The 22,651-nt window shown below is 37.0% G+C and overlaps 4 protein-coding genes, 1 long non-coding RNA gene and 1 other non-coding gene across 10 annotated transcripts; 4 read left to right on the top strand and 2 right to left on the bottom strand.

Moving 5' to 3' along the window:
* The first annotated feature begins 1,199 nt into the window (after positions 1 to 1,199).
* Positions 1,200 to 2,831, top strand: LOC137707907 (ribonuclease 3-like protein 3). The gene is made up of 3 exons (XM_068446850.2): positions 1,200 to 1,685; positions 2,164 to 2,307; positions 2,396 to 2,831. Exons 1-3 carry the CDS (start codon positions 1,251 to 1,253, stop codon positions 2,702 to 2,704), a joined length of 888 nt encoding a protein of 295 aa, XP_068302951.2. The 5' UTR covers positions 1,200 to 1,250; the 3' UTR covers positions 2,705 to 2,831.
* A 3,506-nt stretch (positions 2,832 to 6,337) lies between these two features.
* Positions 6,338 to 10,591, bottom strand: LOC137708645 (uncharacterized). 5 transcript variants are annotated; one of them, XM_068447765.2, is made up of 9 exons: positions 10,233 to 10,591; positions 9,797 to 9,854; positions 9,193 to 9,276; positions 8,166 to 8,446; positions 7,690 to 7,928; positions 7,351 to 7,566; positions 7,138 to 7,236; positions 6,973 to 7,053; positions 6,338 to 6,871 (listed from the first exon to the last, which is right to left on the bottom strand). In XM_068447765.2, the coding sequence occupies exons 4-6, from the start codon at positions 8,437 to 8,439 to the stop codon at positions 7,534 to 7,536; spliced, it is 546 nt and encodes a 181-aa protein (XP_068303866.2). In that variant the 5' UTR covers positions 8,440 to 8,446; positions 9,193 to 9,276; positions 9,797 to 9,854; positions 10,233 to 10,591; the 3' UTR covers positions 6,338 to 6,871; positions 6,973 to 7,053; positions 7,138 to 7,236; positions 7,351 to 7,533. The 5 variants fall into 5 exon arrangements, with proteins under 5 accessions (XP_068303866.2, XP_088544704.1, XP_068303867.2 ...); XM_088688578.1 differs by having other exon boundaries at positions 8,166 to 8,439; XM_068447766.2 differs by having other exon boundaries at positions 9,797 to 9,862; positions 10,233 to 10,373.
* A 1,618-nt stretch (positions 10,592 to 12,209) lies between these two features.
* LOC148689338 (uncharacterized) lies at positions 12,210 to 13,544 on the bottom strand. The gene is made up of 3 exons (XR_015958335.1): positions 13,405 to 13,544; positions 13,017 to 13,090; positions 12,210 to 12,904 (listed from the first exon to the last, which is right to left on the bottom strand). It is a non-coding gene; the product is annotated as an uncharacterized LOC148689338 (long non-coding RNA).
* Positions 13,545 to 14,823: 1,279 nt separating this feature from the next.
* On the top strand, positions 14,824 to 15,375 carry LOC137709168 (dirigent protein 22-like). Its single transcript, XM_068448282.2, has one exon. It carries the CDS (start codon positions 14,824 to 14,826, stop codon positions 15,373 to 15,375), a length of 552 nt encoding a protein of 183 aa, XP_068304383.2.
* Positions 15,376 to 16,558: 1,183 nt separating this feature from the next.
* On the top strand, positions 16,559 to 16,773 carry LOC137709626 (small nucleolar RNA U3). The gene has a single exon (XR_011064913.2). It is a non-coding gene; the product is annotated as a small nucleolar RNA U3 (small nucleolar RNA).
* A 1,855-nt stretch (positions 16,774 to 18,628) lies between these two features.
* Positions 18,629 to 21,486, top strand: LOC137707906 (uncharacterized). The gene is made up of 3 exons (XM_068446849.2): positions 18,629 to 19,017; positions 19,671 to 20,972; positions 21,121 to 21,486. The coding sequence occupies exons 1-3, from the start codon at positions 18,835 to 18,837 to the stop codon at positions 21,346 to 21,348; spliced, it is 1,713 nt and encodes a 570-aa protein (XP_068302950.2). The 5' UTR covers positions 18,629 to 18,834; the 3' UTR covers positions 21,349 to 21,486.
* The last annotated feature ends 1,165 nt before the right edge of the window (positions 21,487 to 22,651 follow it).

The following is a 22,651-nucleotide window of genomic DNA, read 5'->3' as shown; positions in this document are numbered from 1 at the left end:
TTAAGGAATGTAAAAACATCCACACACGATTGACATACAATACATAATAAAAACTCAAACCAAGCGATTGAATAGCGATTGTATTATTGATTTTGCGTCACATTTAACCTAAAATTGTTAGATCATATGTCTTTACTTAGCTACTCAAAGTTCTATAATTGAAACTGTCGCAACCCTTACATTATTGGGAAATTAATTAAAATCGTTTTCATTGATGTATAAAACAGTTTGTCTTAAATAAATGTGAACTCCTGCGCATTTGTATATTGCATTTAGAAGAAAACTATTGTATATGCCGATTATGTACGTATAAGCATAACTAACCCTAGTAATCAAAGAAAATTACTTCAACCAAAGCGATGACCTGATGAAAGCGATATAACTAAGTCGATATCGATACATTTTTTCTTAAAAAACAAATCCCAACTTTTAAGATATTAGGAGTCCTTTAGTAATTGCCATCTCATTCTATTTTTCAAGATAAAGGAAGCCAAATTTCAGTTTCCTCTTTCTGCCGTCCAGTAAAACCATTTTTTCTTCTTGACCTAATTTCCCCAATATTTTTTAATAATCAGAAACCAACAAATCGGTGCAAATTATCTTTTAGCACCTATAATTCACATATATTGCCAAATGCCGCCTAAGATATATCCTTGTTATCACCTACTTGCCCTCCTCCCCCTAACCCTTCTATTATATATCTATATATATATATATATATATATATATATATATATATATTCTAATTCTCTTCTCAAATTTGTTAATAAATACTTGATTATTTTCTAATGGGTAATACTAGGGAGATCAAATTTTTTAAACTAAATGATGTGGTTGCAAATGATTAAGTTATTAATTAAGTGTTAATTAACGTGCTTGTTTCGTATTGGTGACACGTCATTTAGTTTACAAATTTGGTCTCTCTAGCATTAATTTTTCTAAATTGAGAAATGCTAAGGAGACTCTCTTAAAGTTGGACTCTCTATAAACTAGTTGCCACATATTTAACGTCAATTTCCATGCCAATATATAAAACATTGTGCTAAAAATGCGAAGTAGCAGAGATTCAACGGAAAGTAACACTTTTAAGAGAGTCTTTTTAGCATTTATCTTCCAAATTATATTACATAATTAATTAGGCGTGCCGACCACGTATAAATTGTAAATAAATAAAAACCAAGCAGTTGTCTCCACGCTTCTTCTATATCTCCTTTCTCTCACGACTTGTGTTTTTTGCTTCCATCCCAACCATGGAAGTAGTCCAAGCTACAGAAGAAGAAATAATCACAACCCTACGTCTGGACGATGTCAAACCAACCTTGCCCTTTGTTGATAAGTCAACGTCGTTGACTGATCACGAGCATCATCTAAATCTTGAAGAAGTGGAGAAGATTATAGGGTACAAATTCGAGAACAAGGTTTTGCTGCAGGAGGCTTTCACACATTCTTCCTTCGTCCCCGCCGAGTGTTCTGGCTCGTCCTACGAGCGTCTGGAGTACGTCGGAGACGCGGTGCTAAATTTGATGTTCAGCAGAGAACAGTACCTTTTGTACCCCGACTTGGCACCTGGGCCGTTGACCCGGCTCAGGGCAGCCAATGTGGATACGGAGAAGCTTGCGCGTGTGGCGGTCAAGCATGGGTTGTACCGGTACCTGCGGCATAGGAAACCCTTGCTTGAAGAACAAGTAAGTGATAGAGATTTAAAGCTGCTTAAAACTTTTTGAATCATATTTTGCACTGGGTGTGGTTTCTGTTTAGGGTTGAGCTTGAAACATGTGTTAGATGATAATTGAAGTCAATTTTGATAACCTGTAAGTTTAACATTGTTTATTTGGGTTTGCTCAATTGATTTGATTGCTGATTAGTATAGTTTTCAACGAATTAGGTTTTTCTTAATCTGTTGGATTGTTGTATTTTACGGCGCATTGCTTTGGTTACACAAGTTCGTATCCAAGCAGCATCTCCTGTAGGGCAACCCAAAATTTGGTTAATGAAATTGAATCGTTTTAAGGAAGAGAGAGAGAAAAAGATTTGGCGAAAGTCAGTTTTCGCATAACTAAATTTGACTTATGAATTTATTAAAGGAGTTTTCTTTCAGAAGGTAAAAAGAAAATAACTGTTTGAATTTGTTATGATCAAAAGTTCTGTTGAAAATGTACACAGATTCGAGAATTTATGCGAGCAATTTCTGACCATCCACTGCATTCCAATGGTCTCATTGATGCTCCAAAGAACCTTGCGGACATTGTTGAGTCCACAAAAGGTGCAGTTTTCATGGACTGCAAGTCAATTGACATTGTGTGGAAGGTAATGTAATTTCATGTCGCTCATTATTATGTTTGCACATATTTGTTTCAATACTGTGACTAGTACTGTTTTTCGTTACGAAAATTAGGTGTTCAAGAATTTGTTGGAGCCTATAATAGATCCGAAGACGATAAAGAAGCATCCGGTGTCACAACTTCATGAAGTGTGTCAAAAAAACAATCTGAAACTCCGATTTGTCGATCTGTGGGAGGAGAAACACACGGTTGAGGTTTTTATAAACGATCAAATTGTTGGAAGAGGCACTTACAGTCTCAAGAAGGAAGTTGCACAAAATAGAGCAGCAAAAGATGCATTTGACAACATGTGGAATGTAATAGGTCAGGAGAAAGACAAAGTTCAAGACCATCAAGTAGACAATGGTCAATTGGAGGATTAATTAATAATATGATGTAATTTCTATGTACTCAATATCTGTAATTTGTAGTGTTGTTCTTCATATTAGTTTAAAATGTTGTCGAAAAATTGGCTAATATATAATCTAATGTGTGTGATCTTTTGTTCTATTTTAATCGATTTGAGATATGACCGCTTGAACCCCTAATAATTGAAGTTAGAAGGTACGTTTTAGTGAAAAAAACTAATTAGACAAACTATGCAAATTGACATCAAAGTTTTCACTAAACATGCACTGGACTAAGGGAATTATCTGATCCCTAGTGTAAAATGTTGATGGAAAATTGGCTAATACGTAATCTAATGTTTGTGTGCCTTCTGTTTCATTTTAATCGATTGGAGATATGAATGCTCGAACCCTTAATTGAAGCTAGAAGAAAAAAAATTTTGAAGAAAATTAATTAGACAAACTATGCAAATTGACATCTGCATTTTCACTCAAAATGCACTGAACTGAGGGAGGTATCTGATACCTATCCTAAACACTGAACTGCACTGAACTGAGGGAAGTATCTGATCCAAACCTATCCTAAACACTAAACGAGATCTATATGTCTTGCGTTGCGTTGCGTTGCATGTTCTTGGATCCACATGCCTCAGATATTCTCTCTACAGGTATGATATTTGTTTTTTTTCTCTGCTTTACCTTTATATTTGTTTGAAAGTTGATCCTAAACGTGAATTTCCACTGACATGCTCTCACATGATACACCCAGCACTACTTTGTAACATCCCAAAATAGCAACATGACTCTTGTGTTCAAATCTTACGTAACGTCGGTTTTCCAGCAGAAAATATGCCAACTTTAACCGTCTCTTTCTCATTTATATATTAAAACCATTGCATGCACAAACCCGGTTTTATAAACAAAAATATTATTCATTCTGCTTAATTTGTTCTTGTTCACTAATGTCAGTAATTAAGCCCATTTTCAAGGGAGGAAGATTATCTCCCCTCCTAATCTCTTCCCTTCTCTCTCCTCCTACTTGAACGGTTATGGTTAAGCCACATCAACATCTTATATTAATTTTTTATAAAGACAATAAGACACAAAGCAAAGTACGAGAGGAGGGGAGAGAAGGGAATAAGAATAGAAGGGAAGAGAATCCTACTCTATTTTCAAGACCCTCCAAACTCATGTCATTTTCATCAACATTAATGTTCACCATGGTAAGTCCTGGAGAAACCACCATAGTGTTTTACTTTCAAGATTTTGGACCCTATTAATTCCACTGTTGTGGATGTAAATTTTCGTTCAAGCGGATTAGCCGAAAGCTTCCAAGAAAGATGACACCAAACACCAAGGTCAACTGTCTAACACCGGTCTGGTGATAGCCGAAGGACCTTTTGTTAATGTAGAGAGAGATTGAGAAATGATTAAGGTTTCAAGAACTAGAGAGGGGGAGAGAGAGAGAAGAGGTTTTAGAGAGATGAATTGCAGAATCTGTTGTATTGATTTCTTCCTCAAGAAGTTATTACAATGAAGTATATATAGAGAGAGCAATGTCTCTAACTAACTAACTAACTAAGGTTTACAATATTATATTCTAACACCTTTGACCCCCAAGTTAAAAATATTTCCAAATAAACCGAAAAGTTTATAGAGAGTTCTAAATTATCAATTTAATAAATCACTTGGGCTATATATAAAGGTGATGGCCAACAATCGTCTGCGTTGCAAAATGACAAGTGGTGTCATCTCCTCTGTTGATAGAGGAATACTATTTGGGTAGATGCGTAGCATGAAACATCTGGAGATCTCTTACTTTATCTTGGACTCTTCAAGAAAGAATTAGTCTTTATCGTGTGGTCATGGAGGAAGTGTTGGACCTTATCTAGAAATTCTTGGGAACCCTCCCCTCTTACTCCCATGCCCTGTGGGCTCTAGTGTGCAGGGGGTAGTCCACCGCTCCCTCCCGGAGGGGAGTGGGGTGATATGTTGAGGGGTCAAGCGTTCTGCTGAAACATTTTTCTATTAATTGGGCATTGAGTCTCATAGGGCCATCAAGTAACCCAATAAATGAACAGAGCAACCAAGGGCAGAAATCCTATCCACCACTTGAAAATCAGCAAAGAAAAATAAACGAGTAAATAGAGATTTATTTAACGAGGTAAAACCCTAACACATGGAAAAAAAATCCTCGAGCATACATTCAAGAAAAATAATTCACCAAGGAAAAAATGGAGATAAATCATACCTGAACTAGAGATGACTTACTAAACTTGAAGACGATCTTGTACTCTCGTTCTTGCTAGTTGCCTCCTCTTCGTCTCCTCTTGGTCGCACTCATCTGAACGTGGATGTAGTCACCTCAGAACACAGCTTATCATAGATGAATGATATGATATGCTAGATTCTTAGTGTTTTTGTTGGCCCTAGAAATTACAGTGCATGTGTGGGGCGTAGGCCAGTAATAATGAGCTAACTATATCCTTCTTGTGACAATAGGTGTGCCAACTAGCTATCGAGCTCGGTTGGGTGAGTAGAATAGATGTGGTACTTATATTGTGGCCAACCCCTTGGGTTGTTTGTGTAAAACAATAATAACAATTTAGGATACTGCTATTGACATTCTAAAAAAAGTCATTCCACACACCATACGTTCAATACATAGAAAGAAAAATATACTTATGATTAGTGCAAAAATATCTTTCTTGAAGTACAAATAAGATCTCCCGAACTTTAAAAGTTAAGTAAAAAATAACTAGTATTATCGGAAGGTGTGGATAAACAACATAAGTATAAGCATTAATGTTGGATATGCTCAAACGACCATATATCAATCACGTATTGAGTAATTTTCCAATTGAATATTAGCAACATATCGACAAAATCCCTAAAAGTGACCACTTTAGCAATTAAAATTTATAATTTCATTACCTAAGTCAAATTCCCCTTTTTTTTTTTCCTGAATAATCTATTCGTGTTCTAGACCTCACCTGATTTTCCGTAAAAAACTTGAAAAACTGGCCAAAATTTTCTCTTTGTATAAAAACTTAGCCAACCTATTCTTTTTCTAACAAAGATTTGATGTAAAAGTACTAAAACACCCTCGGTTAGTAAATTTTGTAGTAGCCTTTGTTCTCTTAGCAATCTTCTCTTAAAACTCTTGGTCCTCTTTTCTATTTGGCACACATCACTTGTGACACAACTCTCCATCACTAGTAGGAAAAACATTTTACGCAATGTAGGTACCTTCATCACGCAAAGTGAAAAATCGTTGCCTAAAAAATAGCGCAACAAAACCTTCGTTGCACACTAACCGTTGCACCAAGGCAGTGACGGTAGGGTTTGCGCGACGAAGAAGAGGCATACGTCGCGCAAAGCTTTGCACGACGCACCCTACGTTGCGCAACGCATCCTACGTCGCTCAAAGTGCTTTGCATGCGTCGCGCAAAGCCACTTTGCGCGATGTAGGGACCTGCGTTGCGCGACCTGGGCGTGCGTTGCGCAAAGTGGCTTAGTAGCTTTGCACGACGTATGACATGCGTTGCGCAAAGTGGATTTGTGCGATGTAGGCATACGTCGCGCAAACCCTTTTGTTTTGTTTTGGTCAAAAATATTTTTTTTAAATTTTTTAATAAATATTGTATTTAAATTCTAAACAATAATGAATTAACCAAGCAAAAGTATTTTATTATAAAATATATGAAAATGTACATACAAGATGTTCGAACAAAAAGAAACAAACTAGAAATAGTCTTCTAAGTTTGATACATCAGGCTACTGGGTATCGGTAGGGCGAGGTGGCTCTGAGGTCCAAGGTGGAGCAAGATTAAGTGCTGGTAACGAGATTTGGAGGCCCGACATCTGTATGGCTCGTACAAGGTCTCTCACCATCCCGACATAGGTCTTCATCTCCTCGTCTTGGGCCGAAATCTGACCCTTTAGGGTTGTCACTTCCTCATTCAATACATCGACCTTTGCTGTGTTTGATCTGGAAGAAGAGGCACCCGTCTCACCAACATGCGTTTTCCCCATACACTGAACAACCTTGCCATGACGACGACCGAAGTTCTGATCCAGGAAATCAGTCATCATCTGAAAACCTGCATCCTCGAGTACCATGACGTCCTTGATCGGGGTCTCTGGGGGAAGCTGCGATGTTGCTTCTTGGAGAACAGAAGTGCTCTTTTCCACCATAGCAACCTATAATAATAAAGAAAAAACATATAATGTTTAATAACAAAATATAAATAACATTTGAACGATTCATACATATAAGAATAATACGAATTACGTATACTTACATGAAGCTACTTAGTGGTCTCATCACCAGGTTGAACGTAAACGTCCTCGAACATGTCGATATCTGGGAACTTACAACCCTCCTAAAGAAAAAAACAATAAGAAAATTTTATTAATCAATAATAATAAATAAATTGTATAAAATTTCAAAGTTAATATACTTTTACCTGACGTTGTGCCTCAAGCCTATACGAAAAGGGCATCGAACCGAAATGGTGGAGAAGTTTCTTTGACTCGTGAGCTATCTTGCCAGCAATAGATTTCTTCTGTTAAACACACAATATACATGTTAGTGCGACTATTTGAAATAAATTAATAAAAAGAGCTTTAAAAAATAACTAAAACAATAATAAATTATTATTAAAATATTATGTACATACAACAAATTTTGGATCCGTAAAATGTTGGCAGAGCCACTCCCAATCCTCCGGCCGGTCCTTCAACTCGATTGGAATGTGTAGGCGAGCAATCCTCAGATCATCCCATAGCTTAAAATACATGTGAAAATTGTTCTTCCATTGTTTGTACCGGGTTGCTAAGGCCAACTCTAAGTAGGCCATGGCCTAAGGGGATATGCCCTCAAGATCATAAATGACCTACGAATATGAAAAATAAAATAATAGTAAGAAATTTAATAATATTAAGATAATATATTTTGGTTTTTAATATTTGTAAACAAAATTAAAAAAATGATAAAGGCTAAAAATTAATATACTAACCGACAACTTGTGTCGCACCAGTTCCTTCGTCTGCTCGAGAATTTCTGCCCAAGATTCCCACTGAAAAGGACAATTTTGTCGAATAACAACACCATAGCTACTAACGACGTTGCTATACTGCTGTGAGGTAGCCGCTCCAAGATGTCGCGAGTCATACGCAATCTTGATCTTGGAGGCAGCCTGACATACGCCCTGTGCCTGCTTCAGCATTCGACTAGACCCCCTGGTGTTTTTTTTAGCTGGCCAAAAATACTTAAATGGTGAAAACCCTAAGCTTAAATTTGTACAAGAAATTCGACACAACCTCCCCTAATAGTATAGCATTTCCCAAAACCTTAAAACAGTAATTCACAACCCGCAACACATTTTCACAATCCAACAAATTTTCACAATTAAGCAAATTTTCACTATCATAGAAATAATAGTTTTAAAATGAAAAACAAAAATACAACGTAGTGAGAATTAGAAAAAAATACCTGGCTGGGAGGCCTCACCCTCGACTGTGGATGCCGAGGAAGTGTGATCAGAAGGCTTAGGCTTGCGGCGGCGCCAGTGAGGCCTCTGTGCACTGAGCGGCTGAGCCAACATTGATGACGTCGATGAGACAGACACCTGGGATGCCGTAGGAGTAGCCTCAGTAAGGGGTGTAGGCTCCCCAATGAATGGAGCACTCACGCCTGGAGCAGTAGATGCTGATAATGTAGGAGGCGCATTGGTCACACTCTGACGACGAGTGATCAACTGCGACATCTATACACTTTTTGAACCATAAAGTTATAACATTAGAAACTAATCCTTTCTTGCATTTGAAACTAATCAATTAGCAGCCAAAGTAATAGCATATCCTTTCTTGCATTTGTTCACATATATATATATATATATATAAAGCAGTAGTGGAACGGTAGAAACAATACTAATTAAAGATGTCAACTATACTGTAAACCTAAACCAATGGGATCAGATGTTCCGTTTATGTGTATCTTGATTATTTTGGTCACAATCGTGATGCGTTCTCTATATACCGGAGTGTGATATATTTTAGAACTTAGCTGCAGAATCTGTAAGTTGGTACTTTCTGAAACAATTTGTAAAAGCTAGTGTTTAAAAGCCATTTCAGCACGCCAGCTTTTGTAAAATTGTAATTACTACTACTTTTATTAGGATTAATTATAACAGGGAATGTTTAAAAGGCATTCAGTTTTTATCAATTCAATGTCTAGGAAGAGAATCTTCATTGGTTTCCCTCACTCGAGTGCCTACTCTACGTACCTAGATTTCTCTTTGAGAAATTTAAATTATCTTTTACCGCTTCCGCTACATTATGGAATTAATTATCGAGTTGCCAAGTAATATAGTAGAGAAAATACTAATGCATCTTCACTTATTGCTGTAACTTCAATTAACCATGTCCTAGTGACCAGTGTTAAATAGTACAGTAAATCACTCAATCATGGAGCAAACACATTCGAAGTGGATTCCTGGAGGTATGTTTTGTCACATTACCTTCACAATAGGAACGGCATATGATGAAGGAATGAATGAAAATGCAATACTAACAATCACTGCAGCTGAGAATGCATCCAAATCCTGCAAAATAAACACAAGTAAATATGAAATTCACAGATCCTCTCCTCTGTGATTGAATTGAACCCTATCGAAAGAATCAGAGACTTTCACAAGCACAACTGCACCATGAATGGATACCAAACTATACAATTTAGGTTTACCATATTTAACGTTGGAAAATCCAATTAGTGTTGCATAATTCAAACTACAAATTATAACATATAGTTGATACAGAACCACTTCAATTTAGTCAGTTTATTGATGCAGGCCACCTAACAATCAAGCAAGCCAAACACTTTCAAGACAGCTCATTGCGTAAAATTTATGTAGAACAGAGCATAGAGGAATTAACAGGAAAACTTTCAGCGATAAAATAGGAAATAGAGAAAATAAATAAGCACAAGAAACTGTAGCTGCAAACACTTTAAAGCCTCTTCATATATTCCAGGCACAAATGCTCTCGTAGGGAGATTCCATCCTGGACATTTTGTCATATTCATAAACTCTAAACTCTAAAGAATATTCTCCACGTAACTTGTACCTGGGATGAAGATTTTTGCTGCCTCCTTCAAGGAACCTAAATCTGATATGTCTTTGGCCTGTCCAACTTAGCATGTATCAGATAAATTTGCCTTACATTAGCATTTATCAAGCAATTTAGAAAAAATAGCTAACGGAATCGCCTAATGCGGATTCATGACAATATAGGAAGATATTAATACATGGGAAGACAAAAAAACATTGGAGAAACAGTATATAAAACAGAACATGAAACACAGCAATCCGATTGTAAAGTTTAAGAAAACCCTAAATGGTGGCAACAGATCAATCATCAATCTACAAATGCAATTCAAATTTTAGTAAAACCCTAAATGGTGGCAGTAGAACAATCATCAATCTACAAATTCTAATTTAAAAACCCTAAAATCCCTACACCAGAAATTCACATTATTAACAAAACCCTAAATCAAAATTACCTAAATTTTAGAGGAATGATGGTTGGTAGCAGTGTCCTCGACGACAGTGATGGGGTGATGGTGATCGCGACGGCGGGGGTGTTGTCGAAGAGGAGAGAATCAACGGCGGGGGTGATGAGGTGATGGCCTGGGTTCTCTGGGATGTCGTCGAGAAGGATGATGGGTGGTGCCATTGTGTTGCTCGACGGCGGTGATGGCTGGTGAGCATTGTGAGGAGGAGGACGATTGAGAGTTGGAGAGTCGAGGGAAGGGAGTTGAGGGACTGAGAGTCTGAGAGTGATTTTGGAACTCAGGTGGAATTGGGTAAGGAGGATAGTCGGTTAAATGGCACAACGCAGGTATACATTTTGATGTTGCGCAAATGCGCAAAGTGCTTTTGCGCAACGACCATATTGTGACGTTGCACAAGGTTTTTTTTTTTTTTTTTTTTTTTAAATATTATAAATTTTACTGAAAATTTACTTAATAAATATATATACCTTTGAACTTGATGAGATACGCATTGTACGAAACTAATTTCAACCATCCAACCATCAAACTTGTTTGTATATATTCTGAGATCGCATATGCCAAAAAATGAAAAAAAAACAAACATCCAGAGATCAAGTAACGGAACGAAAAATCACGATTTAACGGTTATTTTAACTCTGATTTTGATGATTTTTTACAGCTACACTCCTTGAGTCTATATGAATACAACGAACCGATTCGATCATCAATTTAAAATATTTACGCAAGTGGATACCACAAAATATTATGTTAAACTTAATGATAGTATAAATAAACTTTAAGTGTTAGGGAATCTATCGTTTTGATGGAATACGCATTGTACGAAACTAATTTCAACGATCCAACCGTCAAACTTGTTTGTATATATTCCGAGATCGCATACACCAAAAATTGAAAAAAAAAAAAAAAAAAATCTAGAGATCAAGTAACGAGACAAAACTTTTCGACAGTTATAAATGAAAAATCACGATTTAACGGTTATTATAACTCCGATTTTGATGATTTTTCACAACTACACTACTTGAGCCTATATGAATACAACGAACTGATTTGATCGTCAATTTAAAATATTTACACAAGTGGATACCAAAAAATGTTATGCTAAACTTAATGATAGTATAAATAAATTCTAAGTGTTAGGGAATCTGTCATTTTGATGGGATACGCATTGTACGAAACTAATTTCAACGATCCAACCTCAAACTTGTTTGTATATATTCCGAGATTGCATACGCCAAAAATTGAAAAAAAAAAAAATCCAAAGATCAAGTAACGGGACAAAACTTTTCGACGGTTATAAACGAAAAATCACGATTTAACGGTTATTTTAACGCCGATTTTAATGACTTTTTACAGATACACTCCTTGAGCCTATATGAATACAATGAACCTAATTGATCGTCAATTTAAAATATTTGCACAAGTGGATACGATAAAATGTTATGTTAAATCCAATTGTCAAACTTGTTTGCGCGACGACCCCACTGTCAAGTCGCGCAAGTAGTATGAACAATTCCTCGTCTGTAATTGCTCCCATCTCCATCGCTCTTTCTAATGCACTTTGCCCTCCCCCATCTTCAATTGACGTCGTCTGTAATTACATCACAAGTTTTCGTCTAAGAAGTAGACAAAAGGATGGATTTGTTTCTGTCAAGCACAGTTTTCAACCCCAAATAGGTAATTACAGCAGACAGTCGACGGTAATAGCATAATAGGAGAAACATTCAAAACGCAACGGAAACTGGAAGATGATTGGAAGATGTGTTCATACGGTAAATACAACGGCAAACAAATGGCAAAGAGACTTGAAATAAATAACTTCTAGGTTCCCAAACCCTGAGATGAAAAAAAGAAAAGAAAATACAGTGAGCATCAACCTCCTCATATTCTGCACAATTTCCTTTTCAGCCTCCTTACAGCTTGCACATCTCTCCTTCAACTTCTGTAAATATGCAATCATACTGCTACATAGTTTACAATTCCGTTTCATTCTAACTCCAAAGCCTATAATTGGCATCCACTCGGTCGATGGATTCTAATAATAACTAGAATCTACTTCAACTGTCATCAACGCACCTATTGGTTAGACTATTTGATAAGTAATACACTTCCGATTATCTACTTCAGCAATGTACTTTTTTTTATCTGGTTTTCCCAGGCAGGTTTGACGTAATGTAGTTAAAGAACTATTGATTGGACTATTTAACAAGTTAACTCTCTATCGATTGCCCTACATTGTCTCATTCTCTTAGCAATTGAATGGAAGAAGCCCCACATTCAATCACACACATAACAACTAGGTGAATCTCCGCATATAAACTCCACGATGCCACACAATCCGACGCTAATATAATTTTTTTTCTATTTTCAAGTGAAAACACTCTTCTAAATTCTAATACATCAAACAAAGTCCGACGCTAACATAAAAAATTTATATTTTGAAGTGAAAACACTCTTCTAATTCTAATCCAGTAAACAAAGTCCAACGCCAATATAAATTTTTTCTATTTTGAAGTGAAAACACTCTTCTAATACAGTATACAAATGCAATGCAGGCTTTCATAGCAATCGATAAAAAAGTAATTGTTGGGTATCGAACCTGAAACATCAGCAACTTTGTCATACGTCCCACCGGAAACATCAGCACGCAACACAACCTTAACCTGCAATCCCCATTTACGAAATTCCGAAAATCAAATAAATTAAGTTGACACAAAAAGCTACGGCATTGACAAATTAACCCAGACGAACAGAGCAGAAGGAAACAAAAAGGACCTGAGGGAAACCATCCAAGTACTGCAGCCCAGGATACGTTTCGACAATTCCTTCGATGAACTCAGTCACCGCATCTGCAACCACCAATACGAAAAATTCACAACTCTCTCAGTGAAAAAAAAAAATCAATTTCTCTTCGCATTTCATCTGATTTACAATTCCATTTCATTCTAAAAGCCATCAACAAGGAAAGATTCATTTTTACAACAGAAAATAAAATTCAAAGCTTTCAATTTCTACACGTTTCTCTTGAGTCAATTTCTACATGTTCCTCGAGTATTGTCTAAAAAAAACAAACAGATACGCTAAATCAAAAGAAAAATAAGTCATAAAAAAATAAATGAAAATTTGAACAGTAGCAAAATTGTGGGCGAAAGAAAGCTCTCACCTTTGGTACGTTTAAATGGTTCTTCTAACAATTGAGTTTTCTTAGTTTTGAGTGAAGTGTTGGAATTGGAGTGATGAGTGTGATCAGGGCGGCTATGGAGGTCTGCATGTGAGGGAGAGGGTTGGGATGTCTGTATTTTTTCCTGTTATGTTATGGCTTTTGACTTGTATTAGAATAAATGACAGAAGGACAATAATTTCTGGTTTCACTTTGCGCAACGCATATGGGCAATCGTCGTGCAAAACAGCTTTGCGCAATGCCAGCCTTCGTCGCGCAAAGTTGTTTTGTGCGACGGAGATGAAACTATGTCGCACAAAGCTGTTTTGCGCGACGATTTCCCACCTGCGTCACGCAAAGTTGGGAAAAAAGCGGTAAAGCTCATTCAATTGGTGCCAAAATCTTGCGCAACGCCAACCTTCGTCACACAAAGTTCCTTTGCACAAAAGCTATTTGTGCGACGTTTTGTGTTTAGTGTCGCGCAAACACACTTTGCGCGATGAAATTTGCTCCGTCGCGCAAATTGATTTTTGTACTAGTGTGTCAACCCATGATACGGTTGATACCATAGAGACGACGATGTTGTTTGCTAATTAAAGTGAGAAGCAAAGAAACATAACAAGCGATGATGAGTGAGAGTAAAAATTAATTACATAGTACCAAATTTGGTTTGGTTCAGAAAAATGCAATATTTGCTTCTCTGTTTTTATGTGTTTATCATTTAGGAACTTTCTTCAAACCGGCATATCCAACATCCATGAAAGAGTGACAGAGAGGTGTTTATTTTTACTTATGTAGGTTATGAAAGTTGAAATGATATATAATATATAATGCTTATATGTGCCTTCCTTTCCATTTTAATCGATTTGTGATATGACCGCTCAAACCCTAATTGAAGGTAGAAGATAATTTCCATGAAGAAAACTAATTGGAAAAACTATATATACGTATGTATGTATCTATGTATGTATGTATGTATATGCAAGTTGACATCCACGTTTTTGCTCAACGTGCATTTAATTAAAGTTTACTCAATCCAAGCTAATCCTAGACACTAAACGAGACCTATATGTGTTGTTGCATTGCATTTTCTTGGATTCACGTATACGTACATGTATGATTTTGTTCTTCTCTATGCTTCAATTTTGAACCTAAATTTGAACCTCCACTGGCATGCTCTAAGTTCAGTAGTCTCACATGAGATACCCATCAGACTGTCACTACTTTTTAAACGTCCCAAAATAACAAGAATCTTGTGTTCATATCTTACGTAACGTCTGTTTTCTAGAAGAAAATTGACAACTTTAACCGTCTCCATCTCTCCATAAATTGGAACCATTGAATGAACAAACCCAGTTGCAAAAAAACATTCCAATATTCACTCAAATTCTTCTGCTGCTCAATTTGTTGTTATTTTCACTAATGGCATTAAGTTCCCCTTCAAGACCCTCCAAACTCATGTCGGTTTTGTCAACATTGTTTCTAGCCATGCTCATATCTCTTGCCAAAGCTCAAAGTCCTAGAGAAACCACCACAGTGTTTTACTTGCAAGACTTGTCGTCAGGACCCAATGCCACTGTTGTCCCTATCACAGGCATCCAAGGCAAGCCTCAGTCTTTCACCTCATTCGGCACCATTTTCGCTATTGACGATCCCATCACCGAAACTCCCGATAAGAGATCGACCCAAGTCGGTCGAGCTCAAGGCATTCTAGTGGCCTCGTCCTTGTCTGGCTCCAATGTGCATGTGTCAATGTCACTTGCATTCACCAATGGGCAGTACGATGGCAGCAGCCTTGAGCTACAAGGCACCAGCCGCCAGTTTGAGAGGGTTAAAGAGGTCTCAGTGGTTTCAGGCACTGCATCATTCAGATATGCAAGGGGTTATGCTACCCTTGAGACAGTTTTTTATGATAATAAGACCTCCTACTCAGTCATCCGGTGCACCATTAGGTTGCTTCTCAATAGTACTTAATAGTTAACCTCTGTGTTTTATGGTTCAATGTTCTCAGAAATAAATTGGACCTTTAGTAAGGGCAAGCACTTTTCCATACGCAGATCCTGAAGCTAGCAAGCAAGCAAGCAAGCTTTTGTGCTAGCGTGCAACAAAAACACATATCTTAAGACTCACACCCAAGTGAATACGTCTTAAGCCCACATGCATCTCCTTATGCTCGTTTTCGCGATTAGTACTATCATCTAGTAATCTTTTTTCGCAATCTTAAATACATAAGAGGTCTTAGATTTGACTTCCTTAAATGACGAGTTTGATACCAAATAATCGAAACTCATATGAACTCACACCACATATATATGTAGTGTACTTGCTGTTCATGTCTTTTTTTTCTTTTTTTTTTTAATTTTTAATTTTTTATTTGTATCAGATACTTTTGGTTTGTAATTTTTAATCAACCCTTGAGGCTTGAGAAGATATGTGCCTCATCTTTGTTTAATTATCTGCAAAGCCTGCAAATAATCAACCAAACAAAACGGACTAATTTATTCTCAACGAGTTTTTGATATTTGAGAAAAGTCATGAATCCATGAAGACATAAATAAGGAAGAGAATGAATGAGGATAGAATCAACTATACGTACTCACGTATATAATTTTTTTAATTTCATATGTGTTAGTAAACGCAGAGAAGTCAGTTCAACTAATTCCAACTGAATACATATTTATCAAAGGGTAATAATTACGGACAATATTTGTATCTACCTTGTGAGTGCTCCTCCTTGTTCACTCATTGCAATAGATATGTTTTAACCGTACAAATGTGAAAATCAAAATCCTACGCAACCCTACAAGCTGTACAACTACACGGTGACCCATAAGGCTTAGGTCTCTTTCAATTTTGTTTAAACTCTTTGATTTTGTGAGCAAAAACAAAAAGTTCTTTGATTTTGTTGGCAGGGTTGCTTTTCAGCCAATTAGACGTTCATACAGCTTCGAGCCACCTATTAATAAAGGTATACTCTTTCTGAATTGGAATTCTTTACTTTTTACAGTAGTTGGCTTCAATGTGGTTGAATTGAAGGCAAAACCTTGGCAGATAGTTGTGAGCTGCAAAATACACAAAGCACAGCAACATTAGTCCCACATCGACGCTGCACAAAACGGCAATAGCCTTTATATGGTCTTTTCCGCACTCACGGTTTACGACCTTACTTGAACAGGATCTGTTCTATAGGTTGTACCTCTGTATCCTTGATTTCTAAGGAGACAGGAACCCCAGTCTGGTGGATGAACCATGACCGTGTGATCAGAGCGTGATTAACGGCCTTGTGACCCTCGGGATCATTTAGGCAGTAGATGATCGTTCTCAGCCATCTCTTCAGCTGGCTGGGGTGGTCACACGGTTGTCTGACAGACCTTCCCACTTCCCAACTCTTTTTTATTTATTTTTGTTTTAGTTTTTTCCTAGTGTCCAATTGGGATTTTATAATTTTTGTGGAGTATGTTTGGCTTACAGGACCGCTTACAGGACCATGAAAGTCTCAAGGCTTCCATCAATATCATGATATCATCGTTCATGAATTTTGTTTTCCCTTTTTCAATGGTTTTTTTTTTTTATCACAAGCGTTCCCCGAATGTCGATAGTAACATATTTTGGACTTATCGGCCGTACATGTGTGTCTAGTCAGTAAATTTATGTAACACTAGACATAAATTAATGGAAAATAACTCAATCGATGTGTGGTGCTTAATTTTAAGAACGATATAGGGATTCATTTTGAAATTAAAAGATCAAAATAAAGACTTTGGTACATTTCAAAGCCCACTGGTTATAAAAACCTTTTTTTTTTTTTCAAAATTACGCAATTTAGGATTAAACTCATCATATATGTGTCTTTGTCATTTATGTGAATTAAAAGATAAATACCTATTGTACTTTAAAACTCAACACAATCTGATGGATTATACTTACCACATCAAAACTTGTCCTTGGTGAATCATAAATTGATTAAATTTAGGGACCGGCTCTGCTGCCCCTAAAAAAAAATCATTATGCAGTTCTTTAATGTGTTTATGTTTATTATTATTTTTTTTTTTACAAATTTCTTCATGAAAGGAGTACAACTTAACTATTTTGGAGTGTCGATAACAGTACTTTAAAAATCAAAATAAACACATAAAATTTAAAATCGAAATAATTTCAATACTCACACACATGGTTAGTAATTTCGCGTATACGACGTGTATTTTACATGTACATAAGTATTTTTGAAAAATACTTATGTTTTTCATACACGTCTTATTGTTTTATTAAATTGCACGTGTTTTAAAATTTCGATGTTATACATGTACTTGCATATTTTTTACGTTTGATACACTTTATTTAGACACATTTTCAATAACACACTTAAACATTTACGTATTCTATACGTTTGCTAAAATATTCTTAAAAACAAAGATAAGTAAATATTTTTCAAAATATTTCTCTAACAAAATTGCCGAATAATACACGTACTATACTTATTTCGTATTTTATTAATTTTGCTCACATGTTAATAAACAAAATAATTACAATTTCTATTTTTAACTCATTTGCTAAAAAAAAAAAAAAAGCTATTTTTAACTCATTCCACTTCCAAGTAAATAAAATGTGGAGGATTTGAATCCCCCATTCCCCCCAATTTTCATTTGTCAAAAAAGAAATATTTTTATTTTACCATCTAAACTACCTATTAATAGAACTCTACTTGTCAATCAAAAGAGAGTTAGAAGACTATTAGTCTTCTATCATACCAAAAAAAAAAAAAAGAAAAAAAAAAAGGGAAAACTAACGAAAAGTCTAAAAAAAACTTTAGTTTTAATGAAAAATGACAAATAAAGGTGTAGTGAATAAAGCTAAAAATATAGTTTTTCGTTAAAAGTAAACAGTACCGAGAGTGCTTCGTTAAAACTAAAAAAAAAAATAAATTATGGGCAATAATATAATTTCATATATATAAATTTTCTTGTTTCTTATTGAAGCTTCACTGATGTTAAAGTATATCACTATTAAAAAGAATAAAAAAACAAAAACCTTCCACTCTCACTCTTCACTCACGGTTCCTCTCTCTCCCTCTCTCCTTCCGATTTTAAAAACAAAAAAAAAAATGTTCATACATAAAATATGTAAACATACGCTAGTACCTCTTTATATAATTCCATGTGGGCTTGTAGGCCCATGAAGCAGTCCAACATGGTCGCATTCCTAAACGAAGGGCCCAGATCCTTCTGGAATCCGAAAGTAATGTCAGAGAAAGTTCTTGGAAGGCCGGAACCAACATAAATGGAATTCCAACGACCAGAAAGAAAACCAATTTCTCTTCCTATTTGGTGGTTTCTTCACCAACACGAACTCCGACTCTGATTTCTCAAAAGTACAAAAAGCTTCCAAATACGACCAACGAGCAGAGAGAGGTAGAGAGAGAAACAGGAGAGAGAGATGGATTTCGAGCTGAGAAGAGCGAGAGAGAAGCTGGACAAGGAGCAGAAGGAGAGGAAGCAGAGGGCGAGGCAGAAATTGGAAAGGGAGAGGAAGGCGAAAGAAGATGCTAAGAAGCAGAGAGAAGCCATTGACGCCGAGCGATCCAGACGCCTCTTCGATGCCGCCCAAGCCCAACTCAAGGTCTGTTTATCAAATCCCATCAGTTACCCGATTGCTTTTGATTGTTGAAATTGGCCCTTTTTTTCTTGAATTTCAGCTTGTTTTGTTCATTGATTGCTCCAATTATTTGGGAATAGTGTTCGAAATTGCGTAGGGCTTTGAAATTTTGTGACTTTAATGGTAGAAAATCGCGTAGTTCTTCGAAAGTTCCTGACTTTGTTCGTAGAAAATCGCCTAGTTCTTTGAATGTTTATGACTTGATTCGTATAAAATTAAATATTTCTTTGAAAGTTTATGACTTTACTGATTGCAAATTCTCCATTTTTTCGTTAATCCCTGGAAATTTTTGAACACACAATGCCTTGGCATTCAATGTCGTTGCAATTGAATAGCTAGTCCCAGATGTCATCCATATTTTTTCAGAACACAGGCCTATGATTACAACCCGTGTAAACCTTATTGGCTGTTGATTTACTCCTTCGGTCTTAAACGTACCAAATACATAGTGTCCGAATCAGTATGGACATGCTCCATTAATCTACATGACCTAAAAAACCCGGCTTTTATCTTTGTTATTAGGGTAGTGATGTAACAGTGAATCATTTCAATGGGAGATTCAAATTTTTTGCAATAGATTAATTGCTTTTTGGATAACTCTAACTATATTTCTTCAGGTTGATCAACAAATGCAAGAAAGTTTACTTGTCGGACGGGGAATCATGTTTTACCGCGTATTAGAAGCTGTACGTTGCCAGGGTAGTGGAGATAAGATCAAGTTGCCAGCTTCCTGCTTCAACGAATTGCAAGATCAAAACGCATTTGATCAGGGACCCTTGTACTTTAAATTGTCAACAGTTCATCAAGAGGGTTCTTCAGAAATGATTGATGCTGATAAGGGGAAGAGCAGGAGTACCCATTCGGGTGTTTTGGAGTTCACCGCAGACGAAGGTTTTGTTGGGCTACCTCCTCATGTATGGCAGAACTTATTTCCGGTAGATACACCAAATATTCCTTTGATAGAAGTTCGCTATGTATGGCTTCCTAAGGGGACTTATGCAAAACTTCAACCTCTTAGGGTAGGTTTTTCAGACTTGCCCAATCACAAGGCCATCCTCGAAACAAGCCTTCGTCAGCATGCCACCCTTTCTGAAGATGATATATTTACAGTCAACTATGGGGAGCTGGTCTATAAGTTACAGGTCCTTGAGTTAAAACCCTCTTCAAGTGTATCTGTTCTAGAAACAGATATTGAAGTTGACATAGTTGGTGCTGATACTGATTCAGAAAAGACTCATGAGAATGTCCTTAAACCACTTACATTTGGAACATCAGAATCTGGAACGGTTGATGAAGGGCACTACTCGTATTACAAGTTCTCCATAGATAATGATACTTGGGAGAAAATTGCTTCGGGAGATGCCAAAGTTGAGGTGAGGATAGAAGCGGAGCCAAATTCTGGGGATACTGATATTTACATCTCCAAGCATCCTCTCATATTCCCAACAAGGCACCAGCATGAATGGTCTTCCCATGACATTGGTTCGAAGGTATTGATCCTTAGCTCAAAAGACAAGAGCTTGGAAGCAGGAACTTACAGTGTTGGTGTGTACGGATTTAAGGGAACAACTAAGTACCAAGTAACTGTGAATGTTCAAGGTGACAGTAATCGGACAGTAGGTCAGCAGGCCGCCTCGTACTCATCACCAATGGACATGGATACTGTGGAGTGTAAGAATTGTAAACGGTATATACCCAGTCGGACTATAGGACTTCATGAAGCCTATTGTAGCAGACATAATGTTGTTTGTCAGCATGCTGATTGCGGAGTTGTTCTCAGGGTTGAGGAGGCCAAGAATCACGTTCATTGTCCGAAATGTGAGCAAGCTTTTCATCGGGGGGAAATGGAAAAGCACATGAAAGTGTTCCATGAACCACTTCACTGCCCCTGCGGAATTGTGCTCGAGAAGGAAGAGATGGTAAGCAATTTTTCTACCCCTTTCCGTATTGTATCATTACATTTTCATTTCATTTCATTGGTAAAATTTTTCCATTTAATTTAAACCTTTTTTCTATGAATTTCTTGTAACGGGCCTAACGGCTGAAACTTTCTGTCCTTGTGTGCAGGTGCAACACCAAGCCTCAGTGTGCCCCCTTCGCCTTATTGCGTGCCGATTCTGTGGGGACATGGTTCAAGCTGGAAGCTCCGCTATAGATGTTCGGGACAGAATGAGAGGACTGTCTGAGCACGAGAGTGCGTGCGGGTCGAGAACCGCCCCGTGCGACTCGTGCGGGCGTTCTGTCATGTTGAAGGAGATGGACATCCATCGGGTTGCCGTGCATCAAAAGAACTAAAAACGCCACAAGTGAGTATTCCAAGTTTCCCAGCAGCATTGCCAAAGCTTGCTTGTGTGTTTGTATTGTGTCCTTGTAAACTATGAAGTACGATGTTCTGTGTATTGATCAAATTGACCTGAGAGAGAGAGAGAGAGAGGAAGAATAAAAGAGAGAGAGAGGAGAGAGAGAGGGGGGGGGGGAAGCCAAAGATATGATTATATTATTTAAATAATTGATCAGATTGTCTCTTCTTTTTCGGTCTGGATCTCTTTCACCAGCCACAAATCCCGAACTTTTTGGCTGAAGTCCACCTGCCACAGATGCATCCGGATTTTTAAAAATTGATCTAACGGTTAAAATTGAAAGAGATCCGAATAAAATTCCTTTTCTTTATCGGGGGTCATTTTGTATCCTTTGTGCATGTGACAATGGATCTTGTGAAAAACAAGTCAGAATATTTGATATATTTATTTTGAACAAATGATACTATTTATGCTAAGGAGAGAGAGTGAATTTAACTTCACAATGAGCTAGTAATAATGCGATTCAAATTTTCTTTTGACAAGAATTGAATCTAAGACTTTTCAATTATATATTACAAATAAAAATAAATATTATTAGATATAAATGTCTGCCCGCTGCGGATCATAAATGCCGAGCTGCACCGAGGAAAAACCGAAAATGACCCCCCACCAAATCCCACAATTTTCTGCCTCCTTTTCCCATTTTTTTTCATTGAAAAACCAAAAATAGCCCCTTACCAAATCCCACAAATTTCTTCCTCCCTTGACCTTTTCTTTTCATTCAGATGATAGATTGATCACGTGTCGGATCATATTACATGGGTCGCGTGTCAACATCCAACGGTCAAAGCACAGAAAATAGCTGTTTGAGTCTAAGAGTGACGGGAGGTGCCCACCTCTTCTTAACCTTCCTACTTGCAGATATCCTATTGGACCACAACTTTTATAAAATACTCCCTTTTTACTTTCTAATTCGCACTTAGATTTTGCATTTAATTTGCTCGTCATCTCCGACTAGCAATGTTGGTGCTGGAGATGGGTTGTCGGAGAATCACTGAGGAAAGCGAGTGGCGGGAGATGGGGGCGGTGGTGATGGAGGAAATGTTTGGTAGATGAGAGAGGAAGCGATGGAGAAGCGGAGAGGAGAGGGAAAAAAAGAGGAGGTGTGTTGCCCAAAAAATGAGGCAATTACTATACATCAAGGCAATAATTATCTTTACTTAATTGACGGAGCAATTGTTGCCCTAGCGGAGTGAACTTGCTCTCGGTGACAAACAAGTGGGAAAGTTTGACATATT

The sequence above is a fragment of the Pyrus communis genome, chromosome 17 (genome assembly GCF_041283825.1).
Source record: "Pyrus communis isolate YQ-2024b chromosome 17, ASM4128382v1, whole genome shotgun sequence".
NCBI classification, from domain to species: Eukaryota; Viridiplantae; Streptophyta; class Magnoliopsida; order Rosales; family Rosaceae; genus Pyrus; species Pyrus communis.
Note: the sequence above shows the minus strand (reverse complement) of the source record. Positions and strands in the feature narration are given on the sequence as shown.